The 11,623-nt window shown below is 39.5% G+C and overlaps 1 protein-coding gene across 2 annotated transcripts in view; it reads right to left on the bottom strand.

Annotated features, from left to right (window-relative positions):
- Positions 1 to 288: 288 nt before the first annotated feature.
- LOC135251768 (inactive dipeptidyl peptidase 10-like) overlaps positions 289 to 11,623 on the bottom strand; it is a 114,053-nt gene continuing 102,718 nt past the window's right edge. For both annotated transcript variants that reach the window (XM_064329522.1, XM_064329524.1), the window contains exons 13-26: positions 11,397 to 11,504; positions 10,883 to 10,974; positions 10,046 to 10,093; positions 8,805 to 8,926; positions 6,683 to 6,730; positions 5,970 to 6,068; positions 5,278 to 5,347; positions 4,530 to 4,724; positions 3,692 to 3,746; positions 3,397 to 3,496; positions 2,402 to 2,460; positions 1,865 to 1,937; positions 937 to 1,010; positions 289 to 612 (exon numbers count right to left, since the gene is read on the bottom strand). In XM_064329522.1, coding sequence (XP_064185592.1) covers positions 478 to 612; positions 937 to 1,010; positions 1,865 to 1,937; positions 2,402 to 2,460; positions 3,397 to 3,496; positions 3,692 to 3,746; positions 4,530 to 4,724; positions 5,278 to 5,347; positions 5,970 to 6,068; positions 6,683 to 6,730; positions 8,805 to 8,926; positions 10,046 to 10,093; positions 10,883 to 10,974; positions 11,397 to 11,504 — 1,278 coding nt within the window. In that variant the 3' untranslated portion in view covers positions 289 to 477. The remainder of the gene's footprint in view (positions 613 to 936; positions 1,011 to 1,864; positions 1,938 to 2,401; positions 2,461 to 3,396; positions 3,497 to 3,691; positions 3,747 to 4,529; positions 4,725 to 5,277; positions 5,348 to 5,969; positions 6,069 to 6,682; positions 6,731 to 8,804; positions 8,927 to 10,045; positions 10,094 to 10,882; positions 10,975 to 11,396; positions 11,505 to 11,623) is intronic.

Here is an 11,623-nt window from a genome sequence, read left to right as displayed (position 1 = left end):
GCGTTGCTGACATCGGAAAGGGAGGCGAGCATTTCATCGCACACACTGATACAAAAGAGGGTGATGCAATACAGCAGAATGGCGTATTTTATTCTCCTCTGAATGGCTACCACAACGAATATTTACATGGGTAAATGGGTGGCACTGAATGAAAATAACCATGCACTTACAACTGTGTAAAAAAAGAAAAAAAAAAGAAAAAGCAAACTGTCACCCTTGTCTGTGTGTAGGGAGACGCCATCTTGTGCTTCTTCAAGATAATTGATGTCTGAGGGCCCTCTTGATATGTGAGTGTTCCCATTGGACGCCCAGGGGCTCCTGTTTTGATGTTCTGTTTTTTTTTTTTTTCTTTTTCAAAACCCCCAATTTTCCTCCGTGACTCTGGTAACCACTCCAAAAAAATCCTTCTGGGGTAGGGGGGCAGTTGTTAAGAAAATAAATAATAAAGCCTCGCCGGTCGGCCCACTCCGTCGCTCTTCACTCCTCTTCCTCTGGCTCATCGACCGTCGACAGGAAGTCCTCCTTCAGGCCTTCTCTGAAGAACGAGACCAGGGAGGCGGAGAGATGCTGGCGACTGTTCCGCGATAGGAAATGACCTTCATCCGGGTAGATCTGTTTCGAACAGGGGACAAAATGAGAGAGGAACAGGCCTATCTGTGTAATGGACGTGTAAGCAGTATTCCACACAATGCAAGAACACGGCGAATATCAAGGTCACACCTGAGCGTGCGCTCGAGAGCCATATGTCAAGACAAGATAAGAAAGGGCTGGTATGTAGGCTTGTGAAGCCTTCTGTATGCTAGACACCGCAGGTGTAATTAAAACATGCACTTTTAATTTCTCTCAAGAGATGGAAGGGCTAGAGAAGACTGTTTTCCCCTTCTTTAGGTTAATATAAACGAGGGAACAGAATATCCATTAGGTCATTCCACATACCTGAATTGTGTAATTTGCACCAACTCTTATTAAGCTTTTAATCAGCTCGGCCGAATGCTGGAAATGAACATTAGCTGAAAAAATAAACAAGTTGAATTAGGCATATTTACTGGAATATCGTCACTAAAATAAAATAAAATTTAATTACATTAAATAAAGCAGTAATACCTGCAGGGACTGGTACAGGTCAAGTGGTCTCTTGAGTAATAGTGTGAAAACAGAAAGTCTTACGATTGCTTCTGGTCTCCCTGATCTGTTCTCATTGTTAACGGGTTATAATGTGCAGTGCTCTTATGCAATGTGCTCTGCTGTAATTAGTGTCTTTAAGTTCTCACAAAATTCCCCCAACCGCCTTGGCTGCATTAAAAGATCAACCACCGCCCACATGGCCCACCACCCACTAACCACACGTGAGTGATTAATCCATTGCTCACTCCAACACCTGGAGTTCAAATCCCGTATTCCCATAATAGCACTTTCAACTTACAAAAATATACACTACATTGCAAACAGATGAGTGTTAAGTGGGTGTTCTGCGCATAAATGAATCCGATTGTTTGTTTTTTTTTCATCATTTTAGTAACTACGTATGGAAGGAGCAGCATGATCCTGTTGAGTGGCCACAGGCTGGTTGTGTGCTGGTTTGGGAACTGTGTCTGATTGAATCCACTGAGCAGGATGAAGACACTTGTACCCTACCTCTGGGAACTCAAAGTCACAGCTAATGACACAGTACCTGAGACCTGAACTGGTCTAGGCTGCGATGTTCAGTCAGCTCACCTGACAAGTGCATAATGCACATGGACTGAGTCCTCGACGACGTCAACAATAACAACGGTAACAACTAACGCAGATTTGAAAACACTGTCAACAATTTTCAGATTTTCTTTTTTTCTGTGTTTTGGTGTTGAACATGAGGACTGCTTACCGTCAGCAGTTCCATGCACCAGCATCAAACTGTGCTCCTGCGGCACCTGGATGTTCTGAAGCACGCTGGACAACTACAGAACCAAAGAAATCAGAGCGAAAACTGCAGGTGAGATTGAAGGCACCTTTCTTCTTTGATTGAAATGATAATGTGAAAAAATGCCACTCGAACTACAGATTGCCAGAAAAAGAGAAGCACTGGACAATGGTTCCGGATGAACAGGCTGCACACTTCCATGCTGACTGCTGCAAAATTACACCGTTAAACCCTTTGAAGAGTAGGTTGTTCAGAATGTTTTATTCATTTATTTTTTCTCAAAATTCTAAGTCAGTGTTCTAGAACTCCATTGCTTTTAATTACCAGTAGTGGTTGTTACATCAGCATTAGAATGCTCACTTAAAACAAATTAAAAATCTTTTTTTTTTTTCACCGGCAATTTTGCGGTGCTCCTGATGCAGTTTATATCTGACAGCCGGGGTGGGGGATGCGGGGGGAAAGCATCAAAGGAAAGCAAGCGTGACAAGGTGAACAACTCACCTGGTATTTGTTGTCATTCTGTGATGGCATGCCAAGGTACCTTTCCGAAAATGCAGAAGCTAAGGGAATGGAAATTCAAATATATTAAATAAACATAGTATCTAAGCAAACAAATAGGGCCTTTTCATGGGTGTGTTGGCAAGTGCGTATAAATGTAATCTATACGGTGCTGTCATACTGAATTAGAATTTTCCAGAGACCGAAGCACCAGCTATGTATTTGGAGAGAGGAGCAACATGATACTCTAGTGCATTTTCACCCATTACTGAAACTCAGAGAACCCTCAAAATAAAGTTTGAATTATTGCTGTACTCAACCGACTGAGTCACTAAATTCTACCAAACTGGGGGGGAATATAGGACAACCACCACTTGAGATTTAATGGGCCCCATAAGACAGATATGAATCAATCATATTGGCCCCAGCTCAAACCGCATTTCTTATGTAAAATCATATTCCCATCCGTTTCTAAGCATTTCTCACTTCTCTTGCATACTGCTCATCCACCTGCATATATTCACCTGCAGACGAACGAGATGTCAGGCTATCCCCAAAGAGTATTTTAATACAACAGGCAAAGAAGAAAGTTTTATTTGGCAGCGGCTTCCGTACGATGCATGACTGTCTTTCTCCACAGCGGTCTTAAAATCACAAGGGATCTGTACAATCATTTTAGATGTGTTTTTTTTCCCCCCTATGGAAATGGGTCTTCCATGTAGATTACGGAAATGCTACTATTTTTGAGCCTGATTCAGTACACACTGGGGACACCCTCCGATTGAAAAGGAAGCCTAAATACAAATGTATTTAATCTCAGGAAGCTTGGTAAGTCCATGGAGAAATCTCAATTTATTTTCACATACATATAACCCCCCCGCCCGCCCCCCCCATGTCATTAAAGATAAGGGGAACTTGCATTTTGCACATCAAAAATTCAGGTCAGTTGAACCCAGGTAAAAATAGATATACTGTAAAATAATAATCCATTCACTCACCATAAAATTTCCAGTCTGTTATTGGAGACACTGCTACAGCACATTTGACCAGGCTTTCTGCTGATTTTAGAATTCTTAATGTAATATAGCCACCATAACCCTTCGAATAAACAAATGCAACATAAACAGATGCTTTTAGTAAAGACTTCCAAGCAATTACGATTAAACAAACCAGGAATAATTTATCGAAAAGAGATGTATCACACATTTAAATAGAATGGAATGAAATGTAATTACTACATTAAACTTGAGAATTTTTGACTAATGTATATTTTTAAAAATCCAGTAAGCTTACCTTTCCAAATATCCCTATTCGTGTACGATCAATGTATGGGAATTTCAACATGTACCTGAAACGAACAGAACATAAGACCACAAAATTAATTTGAAATACATTCTCAATGAAGAAGTCAGAAAATGATTAATAATGGCTTCCATCCAACCTGTCAACACAGATGCTGCACATCAAAAACTAAGAGGGTGGTTCATAAGTAGTTTATGCCTCCAGCGTTTTTAAATTGGATTCTGAAGTCAATTTAATAAAAAGAAATTATTAGCTGAAACCAGGATTGACTTAAATTCTACATGAGGAACAACATCAAAATTCTGTGAATCATATCCTCCTAAGACCTGACAAATGATTTCTGTCCCCTGCAAGGGAAATTAGTTTCTGATCTCAAGAACCATATAATTATACTATGCTGACACCTACACTACAAGGAACATTCAATTAAAAAAAAACAAAACATTTTTTTAAACAAGTTTTTTTAAAAACCATATATTTGAAAATATTTGCGTTGCAGTATGTTTTCATCATCCAAGACACTTTATGTGTTTACTTCTTTCTACTCCTTCTCAAACATGCAATATTTACCTCTTAATTACATAAGAATTTGCCAGTATTTTTTTTTATTTTCATGGTCACGTTCTGTTACTTATTTACTGTTTGATACATGTTCAAAAATAAACTCAATTCAAATTCATTTAGAAAAAAAATAAATGATTTATTTATTTCTTTTTTTTCTGTCGGGTCTCAGGGGGATACTGTAGCTGATGGCAGTCTCTATCTCTCTCTCTCTCTCTCTCCCTCTCCCCCCCCCCCCCCCTTTCTCTCTCTCTCTTTCAGCACGTACTCTATCGCTGCGATGTGGTCCTGCACTTCCACGGCCCCCAGCCGCATGTGGACCTGGTAGAGAACCCGCTGGCCCCGGAACCCGGTCCCTCTGCCGTCCAAACGGGCCACGATGACCCCGCCCGAACTGACCAGGACCGAGTCCCAATCCAGCCGGAACCGGTCGTTCACCGACTGGCTTCCAGGCGTACCGTCACTGCGGCGAAAAAAGAGCTCGTTTTTCTCTTAAACCATTCTTTTTTTTTTTTTTTTAAAGCCACTCATTTTTCCGGTTACTTGTTTAGGCAATGAACTTATTAATATACACTACATGGTCAGAAGTATGTGGGCACCTGACATCCAACATCTCATCCAAAATTATGGACATTTATATGAAGTTGAATAGTGTGTGTGCCCTGCCCTGCGGCCCAGGACTTTCTTGCTGTGAGGCGACCGTGCTACCCACTGTGGTCATATAGTGTATATATTTATTTTTAACTGAAGGACTCAAGCACAGCGAACAAGGCTGTTATGAGTATTTGGTTAAGGCCAGAGCCCACATGACAACATCGAGTAAAGAAAGTGCTTTGCAATTAAGACTAAATTAGCAAAAAGCCTCTCAAATATTTTTCTGCAAAAAACAATAACAAAAACAAAACATTGATATAATCAAGATACTTTTACAAGTGATCTGATCTTAATCACAATTAGACCTTTTCCATGTGACACAGTGTCCCCTTGTAATGCTGGAAAGGAAGCCTGATACTTACACAACCAAGAGAAGGCCATACTGTTGGGCCTCCGTGAAATCAGGAGGGTAAGAGATCCTCAAAGGCAGATCTGTACAAAGAAATTAATGAATGGTAAATGGACTGCATTTATATAGTGCTTTTATCCAAAGCGCTTTACAATTGATGCCTCTCATTCGCCAGAGCAGTTAGGGGTTAGGTGTCTTGCTCAAGGACACTTTGACACGCCCAAAGCGGGGTTTGAACCGGCAACTCTCCGACTGCCAGACAATCGGTCTTACCTCCTGAGCTATTTCGCCCCACTGCATTTATATAGCACTTTTCTGAACACTCTGAACACACTGTAAAGTGCTTTACAGTGAAGAGTGGGAATTCCCCTCTCTCACCACCAATGTGTAGCAACCACCTGGGTGATGCACGGCAGCCATTTTGCGCCAGAAAGCTCAGCACACATTAGCTAAGGTGGAGAGGGAGAGAACATTTTTTAGCCAATTAAATCAGGGGATGATTAGATGGCAAGTTTGAGAAAGCCAGGTTGGGAATTTGGCCAGGACACCGGGGAACCCCCTACTCTTTGAGACAAGTGTCATGGGATCTTTAATGACCACAGTGAGTCAGGACCTTGGTTTAACGTCTCATCCGAAAGACGGATGCTTTACAATAATGGAAACCACTGAATATTAAAACCAAACCTGCACTGGAAATTGCCTCACCGAAGTGTTCGATGGGAACAGCTCTGAATTCTGTGTGCTGGATTCTTCTATTTCTCAATAAGGCTTTCAGAATAGTGTTGTTCTCCAGGATAATGTGGTCTGCATGACAGAAAATAACAGACAACAAAGCAAAACGGATCTGTGAGTCATTCAAAGCTTTTGCATTCAATTGATTAGCAATATGACACAATTCTCTGAACTACAGTACACATTTTCAGGAAATGATCATGAATATGAAAGAATTCATCCTGAATACATACATCTTTCAGAGAATAGAGCTACAGTACATCGTTCAGCAATAGTTTGTTGCAAGCACACATGCTCCAGTGCTGTGTTTTTACTATTGTCATTTGTTAAGAGCCTGGGGTAACTGGCACAGACAGGTTGCAGTTTTCCGATCCACCAAAGGAGTCGCCAGTGAGCCAAAATTCCTCCTAGAAGTTTCATTACACCTTCCTGTCAAACAACGCTACTTTCAAAAGATACTAAATAAATCCATTGAACTCTTGTTATACTGTCTCAGGTTTTCTTTCCTGTGTTGCCACCTGTGGATGTAAGGAGTGTTCAGATAGTTTTGCTGAGTTCTATTTAATTTTTAAGGAGTTTCAAAGTCTTCATATACATCGAACATATAACCCCAAACACACAATGTTGAATAAATGCATTCCTGTATCAAATAAGAAATAAAATCAGAAGATAAAATCGATACATACTGTTTGTGTTATTCAGACTCAGAATGGCTACTGTTGGCACACCAGGGCCTGTTCAAATACAAAAGGAGGACTTAATAGATGCATTCCATTTTATGCCGAAAAGAAATATCATTAATATAGAACATTATACCGGGGCACACATCCAGCAGCTTCAGACTATGTTATGTCCCATCCACATACACAATCATGCAATTAAAGTCTTATGCCTTATTGCTGAAGATCATTTGTCACAGAGACATAATCCATATTATTTCCACCAAGAATCCTGAAATATGCCCCTGTGGCAAGTTTTTTTAAAATACGTTTTTATGACAAGGGTTTTTATAGCATTTTACTCATTTTCAGTGGTACTGTACGGTCTGTACATACAAACAGTATTAAATGGATTGTAGGCTACTGCATGGACACGTTTCTGTGGGCTAAAGAGGCTTTTTTTTGGTTAACTGTACTGCTGTATTGTTACAATTGCTAACATTACATCACAGGCATTTAGCAGACGTTCTTATCCAGAGGATTTTACATTGTCTCCATTTATACAGCTGGATATATACTGAAGCGATGCAGGTTAAGTACCTCGCTCAAGGGTACAGCGGCAGTGCCCTACCCAGGAATTGAACCATTGACCTTTCGGTTACAAGCCCAGTTCCTTACACTCCTGTGCTACACTGCCGCCCGAACATAGCGGAGGACAGAAGGAAGCGTGTGATAAAATGCAAACCATTTTATCTCCCACAGTGAGTTCACTGTGGAATCGACTACTTTAGTCAACTAATTAAATGCAGATTAACAATAAAAAAAACAAAAAACCAGCAGATGCCTCAGCTCTCCAAGATCAGCATTGCAACTCCCTGATCAAACCTATGTCCAAATCAAGATCCCTTTTATTTTGTTTGTCAGGGTACGATAGAGATACATAATTCAGTAGCTCTGGTTTTAATGCAATATTCCAGTTAAGGGGCTCTAGATAAACCGCCCCTGACTGCAGGTAGAGGTACTCTGTACTCTGTAATGTATTTTATACGTTCAGCCACAATAGACAACAGATATGAAGAGGCCTCATGCCTGCTGCACCGTATGGAAATTCTACACAAATTATATAAATTTAGAGAAAATCATGGAATTGTGTGTGTGTGTGTATCACTGATGTTCCGTCTGTGATAGACACATACAATGAAGTGCCATTTATGTGATATGCATGCCACTTTATCGTTTATATGATATGCATGACACTTTATTCAAACTTATTACGTTTAAAATAAACATAATACAAAAATAAAAAAAGACAGCCAAAGCCAAGTTTTGCTTCTATTTGCTTGTTAAAAAATAAATTAAAAGGCTTTAAAAATGCAACAGTAATAGAATGCGTGAATGTTTCATTAAACACGCTCACTAACTGCATACGTTGCCGAGCTGTAATTGGCTTTTTAATTAACAAAAGGAAAGAAGATTACAATTCAGTGTGCCATGGTATATAAATAAATAAGCACACATTCCGGTGGAAATGACAACTTCAGAACAAACGTGTGTGGCAGTAAAACGTTGTCTTCGTCTTTCCTTTCAATACGGCCTTGTCACCATTAAGATTCACTTCGTGTGGCACCTTTAGTCATTTATGTTTAATGCAAAAATTAAACTTGGCAAACAATGGCAAAAAGCAATCAGCATTTGAAACTGAAGCTATTATAACTGAAGCTATTTATAAATATGACACAATACACAGTTTTCTTTAGAAAAATGATTGATTACCAAGGACACGGCTCCAGAAACTGGCCGAATAAATGTGATCCAGAAGGACAGCAGATGTGCTAACTGCGTATATGAAGAAATTGTGTTATCTTCAGATTAACTGAATCACTTCAGAACCTAATACTGACTTTGAAGAGCATGAATGATTTGCAATGATAATTTTTTACATCACTTTTTTTACCCTTTTCACGGTTGACTGCGACAACGACTTTCTTTGAATGCAGTACCTGGCTTAAGAGTGTCAGTCTTGACGAATACAAATACTATCCCCAGAGTTTCGCCATCACAAACCCGTCCCATAATGCACCAGGTGAAATGAAGACCGACGGGCCTCTCGGAGGGAGCGCCGCCGTGGCGAAATGGAGACGTCGTTTACCTTCGCAGCGGAGGATGACATGCTGATGGCCGGGGCTGATGTCGGCGTCGAAGAAGGAGCAGTGCGCCTTGCTCAACTCGCACGTCAGGCAGCGTCGGGGGAACGGGTCGACGGTAGAGACTCTGCGATCGACACACCATTTTCACATTTAGCATTAGCATGAGCTACAGACACATTTACCATTAGCACAAGCTACAGACACATTTAGCATTAGCACAAGCTACAGACACATTTACCATTAGCATGCACTACAGACACATTTAGCATTAGCATGAGCTACAGACACATTTAGCATTAGCATGTGCTACGGACACATTTAGCATTAGGACGCGCTATTGCTATCCGCCATGTTTCCCTCAGCTGCCACATCTGAACAAAACACCAACCAGGGGTCTGATTTACTACTGATTACTGATTTACCTTCAGCATGGGCAAAATACTTTTAGCATAGACAAAACCAATAACATGACCAGTGATTGGTCTTGGTATTTGTTTCGCGCCAATCATTGGTTGTGTTATTAGCTTTGCCTGTGCTGAAAGGTTTTACGTGTGCTAAAGTTCTTAGTAAATCAGGCCCCAGGTCTAAATACTATCAGCAGAGGTCCATAATGCTGATTTATGAATATATTTAAGCATTTCCATTGTCACAAACACAGAGTGGCAACTTAATTTCCATGATCACTAAACTCACCAACTAACTTGTTTTTCTTCAAAACTAAGTTCACAACTATATTTTTGATTGAATACAGGTACCAGAGTGTGTTCTCAGAAAATGTTCAACAGAGTACCTAATAATTAGCAATATCATTCAATTTCCATTTATTTTTTCAGTAGAAATGTAATTTCTTTTTTTGTAAAAAATTATTAAATTGACCTTACATGCCAGATGTACAATGTGAATGCCTAGTGCTAACAGCTTTTAATTAGTTATATTACCTCATGGTCACCCAGTAATGGCTTATTTTTGTTAGGGGAAATAAACAAATGAATGAATTCATAAATAAATAAATTAATAAATGTTTGGCTTGAATAACTCTGATCTGTGTGAGTCGGCATGTTCACAAAGCACATTTCAAAATGTGTTATTCTGTCTCACAAGAGGGTGGTTGACCATTTTCCCAAATCTGACCTTCTGGAGATTTTTTTTTAAACTAATGTTTACTGGTTACAACATTTTCATTTCATTTTTACAGAATTGAAAAAAAGATACATTTTTTTCTGTAGTCTTTGAAAAAAATCACCTGAATAGGTGTCTCCTTTGCGCAGAATACTCTGTACTGAGGAAATATCTAAACGGGAAAAAGTAGACACACATGAATGTAAGGCATGAATAAGACATGAACAAGAGTTTATTGAAAATAGACTTCTTTATCTCTTCATATGATTTAAGCCAAAGGTTTATGGTCACTCCCCAGCCTATGGAAACTCACGTTAATAAGAAGGATGTGCAATGTTATGCTAACTTTTAAAACACAGCCTTCCTCACACAATTTCACACAAGGCCAACCATAAAATATTTTATGTGTGTTATAAAAGTTTTATGGAAGCTTTCATGCACTTGATTGAAACCTTGAAAATGACAGCATCTTTAGAATCAATGATGTGCCCTTACTTCAATAATTCAATCAACCTCCAAATATAAAAGAATCCTTATTTCACAGAATTGCTTCAATTTTTGGGGGGGAACTGCACATTAGAATGTTGTCATCCTACCATTGCATATAAATTTGAAATATGCTGATTTGGCCAACTATCCAAATAATATTATCTTTTTCTTTCTCATCTTTCTTACTATTATAAAAAAAATATATATTATATCCAATTGTTGGTTAAAAGCAAAACCTAGACATAAAAAAACAATCAGAAACAGGACACACACATTTATCAATTTAACTTTCTTTTTTTATGTTATGTTTTATTTCTTTCTCTTCTTTTGCCTCCATTATTTTTATAACTTCAAAAGCCGTGGATCTGCGGGGTTAGGTGGGGACAGCAGCGATTCAAAGGAAACCGAAGTGTAGCCTTTAGGTGTTTTCAGTCAGTGTTGCAGAACGCCCGCAGAGAGAGATCAAACTCACATGCTGCGATAGCTTTCATCATAAGCTATCACCTTGGTTACCTCCCAGTTCCCCGACGTTAAGTGACGGACTTCGCTCTGCTCGGCCCTAGACTGGGGAAGAAACGAAAAACAAAACAAAAACAAAAAAACGGGAAAAACACAGAGAATACAGAAAACAAAGACATGAAAACACGACGTTAAAAAAAAAAAAAAAACTTAAAAAAAAAAAAACGTTTGTTCCCTTTTTGGCTCTGTGTCAGAGCTGCAGTCTACCACAGAGCTAATTGCAGGTCACTGGATGGAATGGGGGGGAAGGGGATTGTCTTTGCTCAGCAGTCTATGAAACCTTTGAAACCACGCCAGCTGGTAGACCGACTGCTAATGGTAAAGTCAAGCCAGTACTGTACTGATCCTTCCTTACTAATGACAAGCAAATGCTTTTCAGCCTTTTTTTTCAGCCATTATTGGTCAATTATGATTCATAACCAGGCTTGTTACTACACAGGTAGGAGATGGGGGGGAGGTGGTCTCACCTGAGTAGTAAACATTGCAATGTGATGGAATTCTCCTTGCCCCCCTTGTTTGACTGGGACGGTCAGGAAAAACTTGGTTCCATCCCTGGAAAACACCGGTTCCTGGTTCTACAATGAACAGGAAATTATTATAAATATATTATTGCCATATCTTAAAAGTGCACGTACAGTAACAAGAGATTTATAACTGACATTAAGCATCCTGATGGGATTATGCATTTAACAGG

The sequence above is a fragment of the Anguilla rostrata genome, chromosome 3 (assembly GCF_018555375.3).
Source record: "Anguilla rostrata isolate EN2019 chromosome 3, ASM1855537v3, whole genome shotgun sequence".
In the NCBI taxonomy this organism is placed as follows: domain Eukaryota; kingdom Metazoa; phylum Chordata; class Actinopteri; order Anguilliformes; family Anguillidae; genus Anguilla; species Anguilla rostrata.
Note: the sequence above shows the minus strand (reverse complement) of the source record. Positions and strands in the feature narration are given on the sequence as shown.